This window comes from Macrotis lagotis, chromosome 1, assembly GCF_037893015.1.
Source record: "Macrotis lagotis isolate mMagLag1 chromosome 1, bilby.v1.9.chrom.fasta, whole genome shotgun sequence".
Taxonomy (NCBI): Eukaryota; Metazoa; Chordata; class Mammalia; order Peramelemorphia; family Peramelidae; genus Macrotis; species Macrotis lagotis.
Genome location: NC_133658.1, coordinates 395,498,126 through 395,516,817, shown reverse-complemented (window position 1 = coordinate 395,516,817; position 18,692 = coordinate 395,498,126). Strand labels below are relative to the sequence as shown.

Sequence of the window (18,692 nt, the reverse complement as noted above, 5' to 3'; positions counted from 1 at the left end):
TTCTCTGAAAAGAAAAATAATAAAGTAAGAGCTCAAAGAATCATTTTTGATTCTCCCTTATCTGTCAAATCCAAATGACAAAGACAGGTCTGTTACTTCTACTTCTACAAAACCTCTCCTATCTAGTTTCTTTTCACCCACACTAAAATTTAATTCAAAAAACATTTTAATTGACTTATGTACAATGTTCTATGTTTGACTTTGGCAGTACAAAGAGATATGACAAGTTTCCTGCTCTCAATGGAATTATCAAATAAAGGAAGAAGTGATAAGCAAGAATGTCAAGACTAAGCTATGAGAAATGTGAAGGATAGACTCAAATTCCTCTAATTTAAAAGGATAAAGTAAGATATAGAGGACAAGTAATTTTCGCAAGTCACACAACTGTAGCCAAGATGAGATCTGAAACTAGAAGCTCTGATTACAAATTCACAATTTCTACATGTTGCTGTATAAGCAAACAGAAGAAAAAGAGAGGGATTCAAGGAAGGTTTTAAGAAGACAACTAATTATACATTGCACTCAGACTTTATACAGACCTATTTGGGAGGTCTAGATTGGGAATAATAGGTATGGGCCTTTGGTCCCTTCTTTTCCACCACTCTTATTTGTTTTATGTTCTACTTATGAGAAAGCCTAAAACTAAAGGACGATACAAAGCTTTAGTTTTTAAACTTATTTAAGAGATCAGCTGGTACTATAAATAGTTGAAGTTTATGGGATGTTTTACTAGATTGGATAGGCATTTTTTTAATGTACATACCTACTGGTGCCATAGCTACCAGTTGATCAGTCAGTTCTCCTCTTTCTGCAGCAGCTTGAAGAACTCCCTTCAGATCACCTTTCCAAAGCATCAACTGGTGGAATAAATCAGGGTGTCCATTCTCCAAATGACTTTTTCCTATTTGAAAGAGCAAAAGAGAGTGGGAAACTGACTATTATTGAGGGAAATGGAAAGCACTTAGATTATATCTACCAGAACAATTACAATGGGGGTTGAAATCGGGGCTTGTGAAATCTCACCTTCCACCTCGATCATTCTATATAAGGCTGTCCTGTCTGTGAAAAGTCCCAAGTGAATCCGTTCATTTAGACTAGCAGCCAAATCCTCATTTAACTCTGTGAGAAGGAAGGGAAAAAAAAAATCATATGATGATTTGCTATCATTTATATTTGGTAGTGAACTAAGAATGCTAGGACAGGCTACTGTCAGCTTCTCATTTTAGTGTCCCAGTTCCTTCCAAACATTCTTATGGTCCTGCTTCAAAATTCTCACAAAGAGAGCTCTGTACTCTGAAACAGAGATTACTGGCTGTTTGTGTTAATGGAGGTAAGATTTGAAAATTTAGTATTTAAGAGTATGGGAACCTTGTACAAATTTGCTACTCATCCCACTACATTTTTGGTTTTGACAACCTCTAATGTAGTAATTTTAGCAGTTATGAGTTCAATATCATATTCAGGAAAAAATGAAATTGATCTTGCATCTCTGTGTCAAGAACATCTCATTTTAGGGAGTGGGAGTCACTTTTATTTTGATCAAAAATTGATTAAAAATCAAGAATTTAATATTAATCCAAATCCATTCATCCTGACTCACTTGAAAGGATTTCTTATGCTCATTTCAAAGGAAAGAAAAAAAAGTAAATCCCCCTCAACCAAATATACATGACTGAAAACAAGGGAGAATGATGCCAGATAGTTACAGGTTCAAAATTTAGCTTCCTATTTTGGTAGTTTCTTGGTACATATATTTAAAAAATGGCAAGAATTGATAACATCATATATAAACAGTGCCTGACTGAAAAGTGCTACACAGCAGTATGAAGGACAATAATCAGGTACTTCTCAGAGAAACTTGCACAAGGAAAACTAAAAAATAACTTTTTAAAGACAATTCAATTTAACAGGTTTTGGATTACTATTATCAGCAGAAGTAAAAAAAACCACAAAGAACAGTAGTTACAGAAACAGAAGAATTGAGTCTAAATCCTATTATATTATTAAGCATGATCTGGAGCAGCTAGATGATACAATGGACAGAGCATGCTGGGTCTGGAGTCAGAAAGAGCTGATATAGTCTTCAAATATAGCCTCAGGGACCCTGGAAAAATCACCCAACCCTGCCATGTAATTCAGTTTCTCCACTGTAAAATGGGGATAATAATAGCACCTACCTTTGTTAGGAACAAAGATAATAATTATAAAGCACTATGGGTCAGTTCATAGTAAGCATTACATAAATGATCAAACTATTCAATCATTTTGTCTCTTTGGACCTTAGTTTCCTCATCTATAAATTGGGAGAAATGACCTCCTTCCAGCTCTAAATGTCTAGAAGATCTCAAACACAGGCAATGCCATTCTCTCAGCCCCCGCAAGGCTCAAAATCTTAAGAGTGCCCCCTGGCTTCATCACTGTCTCTCATCCCCCAATGTCCATGCTGTTGCCAAGACCTGTTAATTTCTCCTTTGCACCATATCTCCTGTCTGTCCCTTCTCTCTTCCAACTTTGCCACTACTCTGTTGCAGGTCCTCCTCTTCTACCTCAAGTCTCTCCTCCCTCTAATCCTTCTTCCTGTCAGGCACTAATGGGATTTTCCTTCAGTGTGGGTCTAACTACATCAACCTCATACTCAATAACTCCCAAGATTTCCTAGGGTCTTCAAGGATCAAATAAACAATCCTGTTTAGCTTTCTATTCTGAGAGATTAAGTATTGTGTTTGTGCAATAGCCATGAGTTCAATGTCACTGGATCAAAGAATCCATGTCAGGATGTTAAGATATAATAACATCAGAAAGGAGGGGGGGCAGGACTTTCAAACTCCTTTCTAACCTGGAATGCCTTCCCATTCCTCTCTAGTGATTAAATCTCTACCCATGTGTCACTGAGTTCTATCATTCGGACATTTAAAGGCATGGAGAAGACAGACATGCTCTAGAGGAGAGTAAAACAGTTGCCTGAAGACTGAGTTGAGGAGTTCTAAGCTGTCAGGCAGGCACTCCTTTCAAGGTACCTTTGGAATGTTTCACGGTTGCCAGCACCAAACAGTCCTGATGAAGCTCCTCTTTGGACCTGTGGTCCAAGGCTGTGCTGACAGGTAGAAGAGAACGTGCTTTTTTCTTCTTTGCAATGGCTTCTGAAATAGAATGACAATAATGTTGCTTTAGTAGCACTGCTGAGTTATTTAGCAAGCAGTTACTATGTTTTCTGTACATAAAATGCTAGAACATGCCATAGGGAGCAGAGAAAAAACACAAGACACTGTTTACAATGAATTTACAGTTCAGGTTGGGGGATGGTATATACAAACAAAGCAACTCTACTCCAATCATACTTAACAATCCTCAATGTTTCATGGTGGTCATACTGGGGATGTGCTCTGGTACATGCTCCAATGCTGGGTAGATTACTTGTGTGGTCTAGTTGGTTGGCCAAGAGTTCCAAAAAGTTCATTATCAGAAGTATGAACATTTTCTTTTAGTCTGTATTTTCCTTGGTTACATCCTCACAAAGACCAAAATGCTACCAGGCTGTTTTTTAAAAACACAGCTACTCTACTCTAGCTGGTACTTTTAAAAACAAGATATTTTACTTTCTTTGACACAAACCTGATTTCTCTTTAGGTAGATCCTTTTTGGGCACAATCATTTTGGAATTAATTTGAATTTTTGGCTTTTCAAATCCTGAGGAAATGGGTGAGTATGAGGGTAGCTCTTTGGAAACTGCAACATGAAAAGAAACACACAATAATAGACCAATTAGAGGAAAAAATTTCTAATGTCCACCCCCATCGCACTGGGACATCCTTACACATTATGTTATTGAGAAAAATGAAAGTTATCAGCCTGAAATTCTTTAATTTTTCCTATTTCACACTTCAAAACCTCTCCTCACTTTTAAATATCCTTTCCTTTGGTTTCTGAGGAAGTGGGCCTTTTCCATGTCTGTCTTCCTGTGTCTTTGATTCTCTTCCCTTCTATGGCCTAAAAGAACTTTAGTCCACTGATCTTTAGTCCCTTTAGTCCCTCCCTCACCTATAATTTCTATCTACCCACTGGTCTTTTCTACCACCTACAAAAGTACTCAGATCAGTTCCTGTCCTTTGAAATTCTTTTTTGTGACTCTGACACCCCTTCAAGCTATCATCATTTGTGTCTCCCTTTTACTGTGCAATTCCTTTGAAAGAAATTTTTGTACTCGCTGTCTCTATTGCCTAATCACTTTGCAAGCTTGCTTCCTATCCCACTAATGGATTAAACTTTTTTCCAGTGCTAAATGGGAATGACCTTTTTTTTAGTCCATTAGAAGCTCAATTTCTATGAAACATGTGATTCTTTTGAGTAGCCTCTAATCCTGGATATACTTTTCCTCTTTAGCTTCAGTGACATGGCTCTCTCCTATTTCTCCTCTTACCTGACACCTGGAGAATTATCCAACTTGTGTCTTCTTATGTTTTCGCTAATTTCTCTCCCAGAGTTTTGTTCTGGATCCCATTTTCTCTTTACTTTTTCTCCTTTGGATACTAGTCCTACATTAAAAATTGATGACTACATCCCTCTGGAATTCCTTAGACACCTCAACTTCAATATGCTTGAAACATAACTCATAATTTTTTTTCCCTTCTCACTCTCCAAAATCCAACCCTTTTCCAAACCTTCCTGTCTGTTAAAGGTGCCAGCACCTTTAGCCAGGTTTGAAGCCATAGTCATCCTGGACTCTGTCCTCTTACCCTCATATCCAATCAATTCTCAAATCTCAACTATGTCTTGTATCTATTCCTTTTTCTCACCTTCTCTGTCACCCAATTGGTCTTCCTGTATCTAGTTTCTCCTCTCTCTGCAAGTCAAAGCACCACAGATTTAGAACTGGAATGGGCCTTAGAATTCCTCAAGATGAGATTGCTTTTTTTCAGAGGAAACCCAAGGCAAAGTTAAGCAATTTGCTCAGGGTAGGATTTGAACCCAAGTATTCTTAATTCCCAGTCCTACATCCTATCAAATACTGCAAATTGCTATCTTCTAGGAAACTGTCAAAATAATCTAAGTCATAAGTATGGCTCCCCATTTTTATAGGATAAAATAAAAATGTCTCAGTTTGGTACTTAAGACCCTTTCCAATCATCTTTGCCTTTCTGTTCTTAATTCATACTACTTTCTCCTTCATGAATTCAAAACTCGAGAAATGAATACTCTACTGACTGCCCATTCATACAAACAAACCAGCTTATCCCCCCCGCCTCCAAAATAGACTCCTTTCTCATTCTTCCCTCTAATCTTAATCTTTCTTCAGTACTCAGTTCAGGAAGCATCACTTCCATGATATCTTCCCCCTACCACCATCCTCAATTGTTAGTGATCTTCCCATCCATATACACACACACACACACACACACACACACACACACATCTATCTGTCTATCTATCTATCTATCTTGCAAGGCAATGGGGCTAAGTGGCTTGCCCAAGGCCCCACAGCTAGGTAATTATTAAGTGTCTGAGGCCAGATTTGAACTCAGGTACTCCTGACTCCAGGACCAGTGCTCTATCCACTGTGCCACCTAGCTGCCCCAGTTTCAGGAATTCTTAACTAAACAAGGGATCAGAGGCAATTCACAAAACTGAAAAGCTTTTGTATGAACAAAATTAATGTAAATATTCTAAAGAAGTATTTACTGGGAAAACTTTTGCATTATATATTGTTTAAGGGCAGATTTCAGTGAATGAATAACTATTTATTAAATGCCTTCTACATGTCTGTTACTGTGCTAGGTGCTGGGGACACACAAATACAAGGTCCTTCCAAGGAGCTTATTGTGTGGAGTTAGCACAAAAATTCAAAAGCCACTCTTCTAGAGGAAAAATTTCATTCTCAAAGAACCACAATTTACAGTGACTGCATGAAAGATTATTTCAAATTACTAAGATAAATATAAATTAAATATATCACACCCAGAAAATTAGTAAAGATGAAAAAAGAGAACAATTAATGTTGGAGGGGTTGTGGAAAGGCATAAAATTACTACTGGGGGAGCTGTAGCTGTGAATTGATTTAAACTTTCTGGAAAGCAGTTTGTCCCAAAGGGCAGGATATTTCTGTACTGAGAGCTATTGCTTTCTACCAATCTGATTCAGTCTATATACCATGCTATATAGCTTCATCAGTAGAGTATCAAATGTTTAAATAGATACTCCCAAAAATCAAACTATCACATAATGATGCTTAAAAAAAGTAAATGGTCCCCTGAAAGGGATGATTTATCTTCCAAATGTACCTAAGGTACATTCCAGTACCTGAGGCACTGGAAAAACCAGAGATGGAACAATGCTTTTAAATATAAAAAACACGTAGGTTCACAAAGGAAAATAATTATATTGAATTTTAGTTATCAGAGTTTTGAAAAAACAAACTCATGAAATCCCTCAAATCCAGATTCAGATCCCCAGATAAAGAACTCTTTTTAAAGTATATAGAAATTTAGTTTTTTGTATATTATTTTTTCTGACTGCCTGCTATATAAGCAGTATGAAATAAAATTTAGAATAGTCCACATTTATGTTACCTTTCAGCATAACCTTATCAATCACAGAAAAATCAGTAAATCCAAATGATTACTATTTACCATCTGAAGAGATGCCATTGGAAATCTCTGACTCTTGCACTTCTTCACCTTCCTGGTCTGATACCCCATTTTCAATGGGTAGAGAAATGTCCTTGGTGCAGTCCTCCCCATCGACCACATCAATTATGTCTTGCTTTGTTGCCACTTTCCCTGTCAGTTTTTTCTTCTTCTTGATCTTGGGTTTAGGCTGAGAGAGCCTTTTCTTCTCTAATTCAATACTTTTTTTGCCTGAAGGAATCAGGAAAGAATGACAGTCAAATACATTAAACAAAAATTGGCAAAGCTAAGACAATCACATGACCAGATAAAAGAGTAGAAAGAAAGTACAAAATCAAAAGGAAAAGAAAATAAGAGATGTGAGAAGATGAGAGAGGAACTAGGAAAATTACTATTATGGAAAGAATAATTCAAATACTATCCACAAAAGCAACAAAAAGTAAACTTAGTACAGTGCAAAGTGGAATGGCATCTAGCCATTCAGCTGGAATCAGCTGGAAAATATTGCCTTACCTAAAAACCAACTGAATTGTCCCAATAATTGGAAAACAGCAATAACCTTATCCACCAATAAGCAAAGGTTCATACTACATTGGAAAAGGTAGAGAAACACCTTGGAAGCCAGGCAGAGGGAAAGACTGAAGAAATAACTTAAATTGTGTATACCCACCCACACACCCACCAGTTTTCTAACAGATATTTGCTTTGATTCACCCATACATTATGCAGATTTAATACTCACCTTGAGAAGAGATGGAGAACATCACTAAAAACAAACTAGATGACTTCGATTACATTCAATTAAAAAGCTTTTGCACAGACAAAAGCACCATAACCAAGATTAAAAGAAATGTAGTAAACTGGGAAACAATCTTTACAACTAATATTTCTGACAAGGACTCATTTCTAAAATATACAGAGAACTGAGTCAAATTTAAAAAAAAAACGATTCCCTAATTGACAAATGGTCAAAGGATATGCAAAGGTAATTTACTGATGAGATCAAAGCAATCCACAGTCATATGAAAAATTGCTCTAAATCATTAAAGCTTCTCTGAGGTACCACCTCACACCTCTCAGACTGGCCAATATGACCAGAAAGGATAATGACCATTGTTGGAAGGGGTTGTGGGAAATCTGGCACACTATTACATTGCTGGTGGAGCTGTGAACTCATTCAACCTTTCTGGAGAGAAATTTGGAACTATGCCCAAAGGGCAACAAAAATATGCATACCTTTTGATCCAGCAATACCACTACTGGGTCTATACCCTGAAGAGATGATGAAAAAGGGTAAAAACATCACTTGTACAAAAATATTCATAGCAGTTCTGTTTGTGGTGGCAAAGAACTGGAAATCAAGTAAATGTCCTTCAATTGGGGAATGGCTTAACAAACTGTGATATATGTATGTCATGGAACACTATTGTTCTATTAGAAACCAGGAGGGATGGGAATTCAGGGAAGCTGAATGAGATGAGCAGAACCAGAAAAACACTGTACACCCTAACAACAACATAGGGGTAATGATCAACCCTGATGGACTTGCTCATCCCATCAGTGCAACAATCAGGGACACCTCTGGGCTATCTGAAATGGAGAATACCATCTGTATCCAGAGAAAGAACTGTGGAGTTTGAACAAAGACGAAGGACTATTACCTTTAATTTAGAAAAAAGCCTGATATCTCATTGTCTGATCTTGCTATCTCTTATACTTTATGTTTCTTCCTTAAGGATATGATTTCTCTCTTATCACATTCAATTTAGATCAATGCATACCATAGAAACAACGTAAACTGCCTTCTGTGGGGGGTGGGGAGAGGGAAATAAGTTTAGGGGAAAAAATTGTAAAACTCAAAATAAATAAAATCTTAAAAAAAAAATTGCTCACCTTGAGGTGGCCGGGTATGATCCTGCATTGAAATCAGCCATTTGTGCACACAGAAATCATCTGCCCCTGAAAAGATTGAATCTGGATCCAGTGGAGACCACTGAACACAAAGTAATCTTCCTCGGTGTCCTCGGTAATTGCAGAGAGGCTCTTCCCTGACAACATCCCATACCTGAACAAAACCAATAGTAAACTGCAAACAAAATCTGAGATCATTTTTTTTAACTTCATTATATTCATTGTTCCTTGAATGTATTCTTCTCTTCACTTGAAAGGTAAGCCAGGGAAACCAAACCCAAAGGTCACTAAGACTCTCATGCAATATATAAACTGAGGTGGACACCAATTTGTTGACATAATAAAAGGTATTTTTTTCCTGATGTAATCTGAATTACTTACTGCAGCCTCTGAGAGTGAATTAAGAAGGCCATGTGAGAAGGAAGTGAAGGAACCATGGTCCTCACACTCCACAGAAACTACTATTGATATTTCTATAGTATTTTGTTGTTGTTCAGTTGTTTCAATCATGTCTGACTGTGTGACTCCATTTGGGGTCTAAGATACTGGAGTGGATTGCTAATTACTTCTCTAACTCATTTTACAGATCAGGAAAGTGAGGCAAACAGGGTTAAGTAACTTTCTCAGGGTTCACACAGACATTAACTGTTTAAGGTCACATCTGAACTCAGGTCCTCCTGACTTCAAGTCTGGTACTCTATCCATGGTGCAACCTAGGTGCCCTATATAGTGCTTTAGAATTTACTAAGGGGGCAGCTAGGTGGTGTAGTGGATAGAGTACTGGCCCTGGAGTCAGGAGTACCTGAGTTCAAATCCAGCCTCAGACACTTAATAATTACCTAGCTGTGTGGCCTTGGGCAAGCCACTTAACCCCATTGCCTTGCAAAAATAAAAAACAAAATAAAACAAAATAACAAAAACTCACTTAGAATTTACTAAGCACTTCTATTATTACCTCAAATTTGATTCTTCCAAAAGCCCTTTAAGGTACCACAGGTATTATTTCCATTTTACAGATAAGGAAACTGAGACACAGAATGGTTAAGTGACTTAGCTATACAAGGCTAGTAAATTTCTAGGAAGGAATTCTAGGTCCTATGTGATTCCAAACTCAGGGTTCTCTTTTAAACTATGGTCCCCAAAAGCAATATTGTGAAAAACTGAGCAAGGCAAGAGAATACTATTATAGGACTTCATTAAGCAGGCAAAGAAATAAAGCATTTCAAGTACCTGGGCTGTGCCATCATAGCAAGCAGATACTAATCTTCCATCATGATGAGGACTCCATGCCAGACTAGTGATTTTAGCTGTGTGTCCAGAAAGGGTTCGAAAGGGTTCTGTAATTGTCACTGGTGATTCTGGGGTGCTCTCTATAAGGCAAGTCATAGATGTCACCATTATCATAAAAAGGAATCCAAAGTTCAATCAAATTGCAGTATTCTGAAAGCTACTACAAATCTTTAATAAACACTTTTGGAATGCCTAAAATAATAAATATTTGTATCTGTACTTTGTCATTTACAGCTTTATTGCAGACATGATCTTAGTTGATGTTATGATCACAACATGGAGGCTCAGAATGGTTTAGACATTTATCTATAGTCACAGTGTTAGTAAACTGGTAGGTCCGAGACTCAAACTAAAACAGATTTTAGTTCTAGTTAGTTTTGCACAAAAAACATCTAATATAGGTAAAACTATAAAGGAAACACCAGGAGGAAAAATATCTTTTAAACAATTTTCTTTGATAAAAGTCTAATTCTAAGATACATAAATAAAATTCCAGAGTACCAATGAAGCAACACACTTCCCACCTTATAAGAGATAATGAACCAATATGTAAGAATAAAACAATTCACTTTTGGATATGATCAATATGGAAATATGTTTTGCTGAGCTGTACTTATGTAATATTGAGGTCCTGGTATTTCCTTGTTTCTTCCTTCAGTGAGTAAGGGAAGATATTGGAGGGGGGGGGATAACCAAAATGCTTCATAATTGAAAACAAAAGCTTTAGTTTCACTCCCCTTCTTAAATTGATATGGTGGGAGAACCCTGTATTAAACACAAAGATATAATCAACAACAAAATAAATTCCCTTCATTTGCCAATTTATTCATGCACATTTTAAATGCTTAAAAAAATCCCTGTCAATCATCCCCAAGTTCAGAAATTGGAATTGTTGGAATATAAACATAGAATTGATTCAAAATATTGTTTCTTTATGCCAGTTTCAAAGCTTATCCATAGCTGCTTTAATAGGAAAACTTTAGATGTACTTTTGGTTCTTTCTTTTTATAATCTTTACATACTGATAGATCCAGTTTTGGCAACATGTTGGAAGTAGTGTTCTGTGAACAACAACAACAAAACCCACTTGCTTCCACAATAGCTATGGACAAAGAAAATCAGTCAGGTATTTACTGTAAACATACCAGATATGCTTAGCACTGTGCCATCAGGAGGTATAGTACAATTACAAATATAATTTCAATGGGAAAATATCTAGTGTTACCAGACAGTAAATAAGTGCCTAATATTTGTGGCATGTTGCTAAGTATTGTAGGAATTCAGAGTAAGAAAGGATTATTTCCTGTATGATAAAGGAACTTCAAAGTAAAGTTGGAATATGAGTTGGACCTTGAAGGCGGGTAGTGAAAGTGAAGATGGCATGTCTTGGGGAAAATAAATAGATCAGTTTAGTTGTAGTCATTGTTTTGTGCGGTGAGAAATGGAAAATGAAGCTGGGGAAGGAGGATGCTTATAATCTTAAAATACAATTGGGAAGCATGGAAGGCTTTTGAGTGGAGGAGAGACAAAACCAATGTGATGTTCTAAGGAAAATGAATCTGATATTTGATTTACATCAAGAGGCAAACTAATGCAATTTGTTTTATAAAACCAAAAATAAGTTAAATCAGTACAAAGCCTGGCATGGAAAATTAATTAACTATCAATGGTTCATTCCTGTTAGGTTGGTAACAGAAGATGAAATCCATTACCTATCACATTCTTCAAGTTATGCACATAAATGACAGCATTGTTGGATCCGGAGGCTATTAGATAGCTTAATTCTGGGTTTGTTCCATGCTCATGGTGCCATCTGATGGCATTCACTAGCTTGTGGTGCTGCTGAATAGTGCAGATCAATTTTAAGTTAGGAGCCTGGAATACTTCTATGGATCTGAAATGAGAAACATAATAAGACCAGAAAAATGAGTGGTATTAAAATCCTATTCAAACAGTCTCTCTCCTGTTGAGAAATTGAGAAAAGGGAGATAAGTGGTTTCATGACTGATTTTGCAGATTACTTACTGTATCTTAAAAAAAATGAATTTTCTTTTACCTTAAGCAAGTTAAAATTTAGAGTTTTACGGTTTCAAAGAGCTTTATATACATTATCTTACAATTTTTTGTTTAAACCACAAAATCTGGAAAGTTTTGCTAAGCCACATAATAAAAAAGAGAAGACCAAGGACTGTTCTGTATCTCATATTACAATCTTAATAATTAATGTATCACATGCTTTTAAAATGATCAAGATTTGTGTTATGGGGCGGCTAGGTGGCGTAGTGGATAAAGCACCAGCCTTGGAGTCAGGAGTACCTGGGTTCAAATTACCTAGCTGTGTGGCCTTGGGCAAGCCACTTAACCCCATTTGCCTTGCAAAAAACCTAAAAAAAAAAAATTGTGTTACAAATCTCATGTGATCCTCAAAGCTGTGAGGTAAGTCATCCATGTAGAGTCCTGAGTGCTAGAGGAACCTTAGCCTGGCTCTCTGCAACCAGGGTTTATAGGTATGTCTAGACCCTTCTTCTATCTTACTATTTTGCTTCTGTTGCTTTTAGGTGAAGACTTTTTTTTTTAAATAGAGACATATCAGGGGCACAATGGATAGAGCACTGGCCCTGGAGTCAGGAGGACCTGAGTTCAAATGAGGCCTCAGACACTTTTGTAATTGCCTAGCTGTGTGACACCGGGCGAGTCACTTAATCCTACTGCCTTGCCAAAAAAAAAAAAAAAAAAAAAATTAGAGATATCAAAATGCTATTTTTCTGAAAGATAAAGATAGAAAGCTTACTGAAGTCAACAGAACAATTCTGCTTAACTTCTCTTTCATTAAAGGTTGGATAGATTTGCTTTCAACATCAGGTTAAATGCAAAAAATATAATTACTATTAAGGCAGGCAATACAGAGGCAGACTCTTCCTTTATTACTATGGAAGACTTCCTAATTCCTTGTGGTTTCCCCCATGTCAGACGTCTCTTGAAGCATCAGTAGATTCAAAGTAACACTGGATTTCCCCACACATTACAGATGGCACAATCTCCAACTGGTAACGAAATAAATATGAAAATGACAATTAACAAAAAACAAATACACATACCCATCTTCGTTGCCAAGAGCCATGATTGTGCCATCTGCTTTCCAGCTGATTTCTGTGTGTGCTGGCAATTTGTACTAGAAAACAAAATCAAAGTGTTTTTACTGTAGCTATGCTTCATCGCAAATTCTGCATACTTGTGATGAAGTATAAGGGGAAAAACTATTTTAAAAAATTCTGATTGTGTAAGGGTTATTTTTTATAATTAACTCAAGGTGAAAGGTTAAATGATTAATATTAAGTTTCCTCGAAATGCTTTCTCTTAGTACAGATAAACAAGGAGAATGTTACCAGATAACAGAAAATGATGAGATTTGTACTCTACAAAATTTTATGTAAGAATAAGATCCCTGACACAATATCAATACTTGATACTGAAATTAAAGGGCATTTGATGACATCATTGCATATTTTCTAAGAACTTACTGAGTATGAGTATACAAAGATACATACTGCCTGCTTCCAAGGAGTTCATAATTTAAAGATGTGATTTTAAAATACCTGAAACAAGGAAAGACTAAGTGCTCAATGATTGATGTGGACAATTAATTAGAAAACGATGACTTCAGGAGGAGTTAGGATTTGAAAGTGGCTTCAAAGGAACTTCTTTCCTCTTCAAACTGAACCTAATAAGATTAGCCATTTCAGCTTGAATCCTAGGACCCCTCATCCTATTATCATCTCTTGTTAAACCTCAGCTCCAGATTACTACCACTATCCTATGATTATTGTACAACAAATGTCATGCAATCCTGAAACCAACTGTGAGGTAGGTCATTTAAAGTAGAACCCCGAGTGACAGAGAAGGCTTGACCTGGTTCTCTGCAACCTGGACTCATAACCATGGCTAGGCCCTCCTGCTACCATCATTTTACTTGTGTTGCTTTTAGGTAAAGACTAAGCTATTAAGAAACAACTGGATGAAATCTTACAACTATGTAGTCTGGATAAGTACAAATTCATGTTATTGGATCTCAACCAGACCCTTATGAAAAGCAAGGCAGTCCTTTTTATTCCTCCATGAACTGAATCCCTAGTTCATTCCAACAGAAGCTATCCTAAATCTTCTATTCCATCCTCAAGTCTCCCAAACTTTCCCAATCTCTTAGTTCTTGCCTCTTCTTTTACTGAGAAAATTAAGACACTTTTTTTTTTTGCAAGGCAATGGGGTTAAGTGGCTTGCCCAAGGCCACAAAGCTAGGTAATTATTAAGTGTCTGAGGTTGGATTTGAACTCAGGTACTCCTGACTCCAGGGCCAGTGCTCTATCCACTGCACCACCTAGCTGCCCCGACTGAGAAAATTAAGGCAAATTATCCCTTTTCAAAACTTCCAGATGTCACTTTGAACTCAATGCCCCTTTAATCTCTGACAATGAGATGACCTCTCTTTTTGTCAAGGCTAACCTCTTCATGTGCCCTTGATCCCACCCTCTTCCTCTTCTCTGGCAGGTTGCAGGGACCTCTGCATCCCCTCATCCAACTTCAAACACTGCCTAGCTAATGGTTTCTTCACTATTGTCTTAAACCTTCACTTAGACCCATAACATCCCTTAAAGTTTTCTTAAACATTAACTTGTTATATCCACTTTTTCTTCTCTCACTCTTCAACTGTATTGGTCATTTTACTGGAATGAAACTGCCTGCTACCAATAATCTCTTTTTAAGTGCCAAATCAATCTTTTCTCAGTCTTCATTCTTGCTGATCTATATAGTCTGCATCTGACTTTAAAGACCACTCTTCTCCTCTTTCACCTTTTATGACACTACTTACTACTTTTTTCCTAGTTCTTTTTCTTCTTCTCCGAACGCTTTCCATGCCCCCAACTTTTCATCTCATGCCCCCAACTTAAGATATGCCTGAAAGTTTTACACTAGGTGTTCTCTTTTCTGTTCCTTTTTCTTGACAATCTCATCAGTATTCATTTTCTCTCCAGAAATATCTATATTTTTGGTCCAATAATAGGTATCTATAGAGATCACCACCCTCCTGCCATTGACTCTGTAACCACTGGTTTCATATCTAATGCCCAGTTTCATCCCAGCTTCAAAATACATAATCTCCCTCAACAAAAAGATCTCAACCTCCCATTTATTTTACCCTGTCATATCCTGAAGCTATCACATTTCTCTTCCCCCTTTTATTGCTAAACTTGTAGAAAAAACAATCTACACTTCTATTTTCTCACCTCTTACTCTTTTCTCAGCCCATGCAATCTGGTTTCTGAAAACTACTAAATCTGACCATCTTTTCTTAGTCCTCATCCTCCTTTGGCCACCATAATGTTTTCATGATTTTTCCTCCTACATCAGTTTCTTTTGATCCCAAGTTTATGCTCAAAAAATATTTTTTTACTCTTTTATCCTCTATCAGATTATTGGATACCAAGTTTCATCAGTTCCCCTACAAGTCTCATATTTACTGCTTTTACTACACTCACATCTTACCACCATCTAGAATGGCATTCTTTACCTCTTACCTAGACTACTGCAGTAGTCTTTTAATTTGCTTCTTTGTTTCCATCCTAAGGCACAGGTTTGACTATCTTATTCTTGGGTTTCAACTAGTCCCTACAGCTTTTAGGATATATAGTACAAACTGGCCACCAAAGTATTTAATGCTCCCCACAATTGGTTCCCACCTATTTTTAATAGATTTTCCATGACACAGTTTAGCTGAATTGTACTGCTAGCTTATTCAAACTCCTCATTCCATTTATTGTCTCTATGCCTTCACATAAACTATTGTCTATCAGAATCCTTGTCTTCAAGGTTCAGTTGAGGTTCTACTTCCCATAATGAAGCCTTTGCTTATTTATCTTCTCTTCCTCCCAATTGTGTTCACTCTTTTTTAAAAAATGTTTTATTCACTTAATCTGTTATATTTGCTGTAAGAATTTAAGTGGGGGTAACTAGGTGGCATAATGCATACAGCAACAGGTCTGGAGTTGGGAAGTCTCGAGTTCAGATCTGATCTCAATATTTACTAGTGCCAGTCATTCAACCCTTTAGCCTCACTTTTCTCACATGCAAAATGAACTGGAGAAGCAAATGGCAAAGCACTCCAGCTTTGCCAAGAAAACCCCCAAATAGGGTCATCAAGAGTTGAACATAATTGAACAATTACCTACAGATAATGGGAGTCTAAAAGATGTACTGAATGAAAAGGTATCAGCAACATTATCATTTAAACATATCACATGCTCTAACATTTATGTTGACCACATGAAAGTTATAATTAAGCAACATTGAAGGAATTCTTTTGGAACAATAAAGGATTAATTTTACTACTAATTTTACTAATTTTCAGAGAGAACTCCTTATTTAATACACTACATAGCAAATAGTAGGTGCTAAATGTTTATTGACTGACTGGTAGTTAAACTGCTTTCAGATGAAAAAAAAGCAATAATTGTTGTATTCTTTCCCCTTTGTATTCCCAGTACTCATGACAGTACATAGTAAAGACTAGGTACTTAACAAATGTTTGTTTGTTAACTGACTGAATTGGCTGTGACTTTGGTGAAAAAGAATTTGACCTCTCATTTGAAAGATGGAGCAAAATATATTAATTAGCCTTAATATACAGGTATGACCCTTAATTCTCACCTAGCTCTAAGAAATGTGATTTATGAAATGTTTCCAGAATTGAGTCAACAAAGCTACCTTTTAACAAAGATAATGAAAGATGGATCTGAAAAAGAAGCAAGTTTAAAAAACTGTCCTAATAATGAGTAGTGTTTACCTCACAGGTTTTTTGGTAAAGCTCAAATGAGATAATGGATGTAAACACTATGCAAACTTTAAAGCATTATAAAGTATCATTGTTATTAAAATTTTAATCAAACATAACAGCTGAGACCAATCATCCTTGGAGTACAAAATGAATGGTCTCAGTTGTTATGTTTAATTAGAATTTTAATTTGGTACCCATTAGAAAATAAAGAACTGTTTAGATGTGGTTTCCCTTAGGACAGGGGTGGAGAATCTTTTTTCTACCAAGGGCCAAAAGTTAGTAGGTTGCTACATTTGGTCAATTAACTAATTCAGCCCTAAAAAGCTCCTAGATCCACTGAATCTGGAGACCAAATGATTTCGAGGACTGAGGACATCTGAATAAATATAAAGACTTTTCAACAGTCTCATTCACAAAACAAAGTTAGAACCCAAGGAAAAATTTCTATTGCTAGTAACCAGATAGCTTTGGCTTACAAAACTCACTTTTATTGCATTGGTCTCTCTGATTACTTTATTGATGTCGTAGGCTTCCCCACTGAGTTTCCACGGATTGTGTTGCAAGATGATCCCTTCTCCTGCACAACTATATAAAGTTACAGCAGGTCTCTCACCATCTTTGCCTAGGTAAGAAAGAGGAAAGGAGTTCAAACAGTATTTATTTTACTGAGATGATTCTACTGCATAAAAACAATCAGAAATATTTTAAAAGGTCTAAATATTGGCTATTTAAAAAAATTAACGATAATTTTCCTCTTGGGGAACAATGTTTTCATAAGCTTATTGCTGTTAATGATTTTTGGGTATATGAAACAGCGAATGTCTACATATAGCTTCTTTTTAAAGAGTTTTGCTTTAATTTCTTTCCAGTTGAGGGACAAAGAAGGAAACTGATGATAGTGTTGCCATAAAAAAATGGAAGGAGGGGCATTACAGGAAATTGAATCAATTAATATAGTCAGTAAAAATGTATTAAACACCTCCTATGTGCCAGACATTGCTAAATTCAGAAGGAAACAAAAGACAGATGGGCACCTTTGAAAATCAACCCTTGAATATATATGGGGTAGAGACCTGGCCTGGCTGGGGAACAGAGCCCAATGACCTCTCAAAATGACAATTTAAAAACAATAAATTACTGAAAGCTGGTCATTGCAATTTGAACCTTAAAAATGGATCTTGATATCCTGTTCTTAAATCTCTACCTGAGTCCTTGCTCTGTGGTAGAGAATTTGAACAAGATTTAATACTTGCCCTGCTGATGTTTAAAGGCAATGAACTGCAAACAAACAACTATGCAGAATGAAAAAATAGAAGAAAAAATAAGAGACAGTAAAGAAATTAAGCAAGTCAGTGTATTGGGGAGAAGTTCAATTTGGCTGCAAAAGGATAGCTGACAAGTAAAAGCAGTAGATAAAACTAGAGATTGGAGGAGGCTGCTGAATGTTTGACCACATATAGTTTTGTGCTTAAACTGTAATGTAAACCTTCAGATCACTGAAGATTTCTGGACAAGGATGAGAAAGGCAATGATTAAAAAATTTGACTAATCTGGTAGCATTGCTAGCTCCTAATACCCTCCCTACCAAACCACTTCGTATTTAACTGTTTTTGTGTGGATGAACGGATAAGTGTATCTATTAACCTTATGTTGTCTATATTTTTATATATGCTTGTCTCTCTTATTAGAATGTCAACTCACTATAGTCATAGGGACTGTTTCATTCTTAATATTTGTATTCCCAGTGCCTAGAACAGTGTCTGGTAAATAGTAAGGTACTTATTCATTATCTTAGATGTCAGAATTATGATTTCCTCAGTAGTGAAACATTTTTGTTGTTAAACATGAAAAATAACTGGTATTGCTGGATTTTTTTTTTACAGGTAGAACTTTATGTTTTTACTCAATTCTCCCCAGATAAAGCAACAGAATGCCCAACCAAGGTGGTGTTAACAAAATATACTGATGAAAGTAAATAGTTTGTTGAACATTATTATTCAAACATTCTCAGCATGTGAACATGTGAATTATGAATAAAAGTC

The 18,692-nt window shown here is 36.4% G+C and overlaps 1 protein-coding gene across 1 annotated transcript in view; it reads right to left on the bottom strand.

Annotated features, from left to right (window-relative positions):
* The window catches only part of GEMIN5 (gem nuclear organelle associated protein 5), a 43,189-nt gene that overhangs the window by 11,858 nt on the left and 12,639 nt on the right, over positions 1-18,692 (bottom strand). The window contains exons 11-20 of the mRNA XM_074212540.1: positions 17,136-17,272; positions 12,920-12,993; positions 11,534-11,715; positions 9,762-9,901; positions 8,514-8,685; positions 6,624-6,851; positions 3,613-3,726; positions 3,018-3,140; positions 1,024-1,119; positions 764-901 (exon numbers count right to left, since the gene is read on the bottom strand). Coding sequence (XP_074068641.1) covers positions 764-901; positions 1,024-1,119; positions 3,018-3,140; positions 3,613-3,726; positions 6,624-6,851; positions 8,514-8,685; positions 9,762-9,901; positions 11,534-11,715; positions 12,920-12,993; positions 17,136-17,272 — 1,404 coding nt within the window. The remainder of the gene's footprint in view (positions 1-763; positions 902-1,023; positions 1,120-3,017; positions 3,141-3,612; positions 3,727-6,623; positions 6,852-8,513; positions 8,686-9,761; positions 9,902-11,533; positions 11,716-12,919; positions 12,994-17,135; positions 17,273-18,692) is intronic.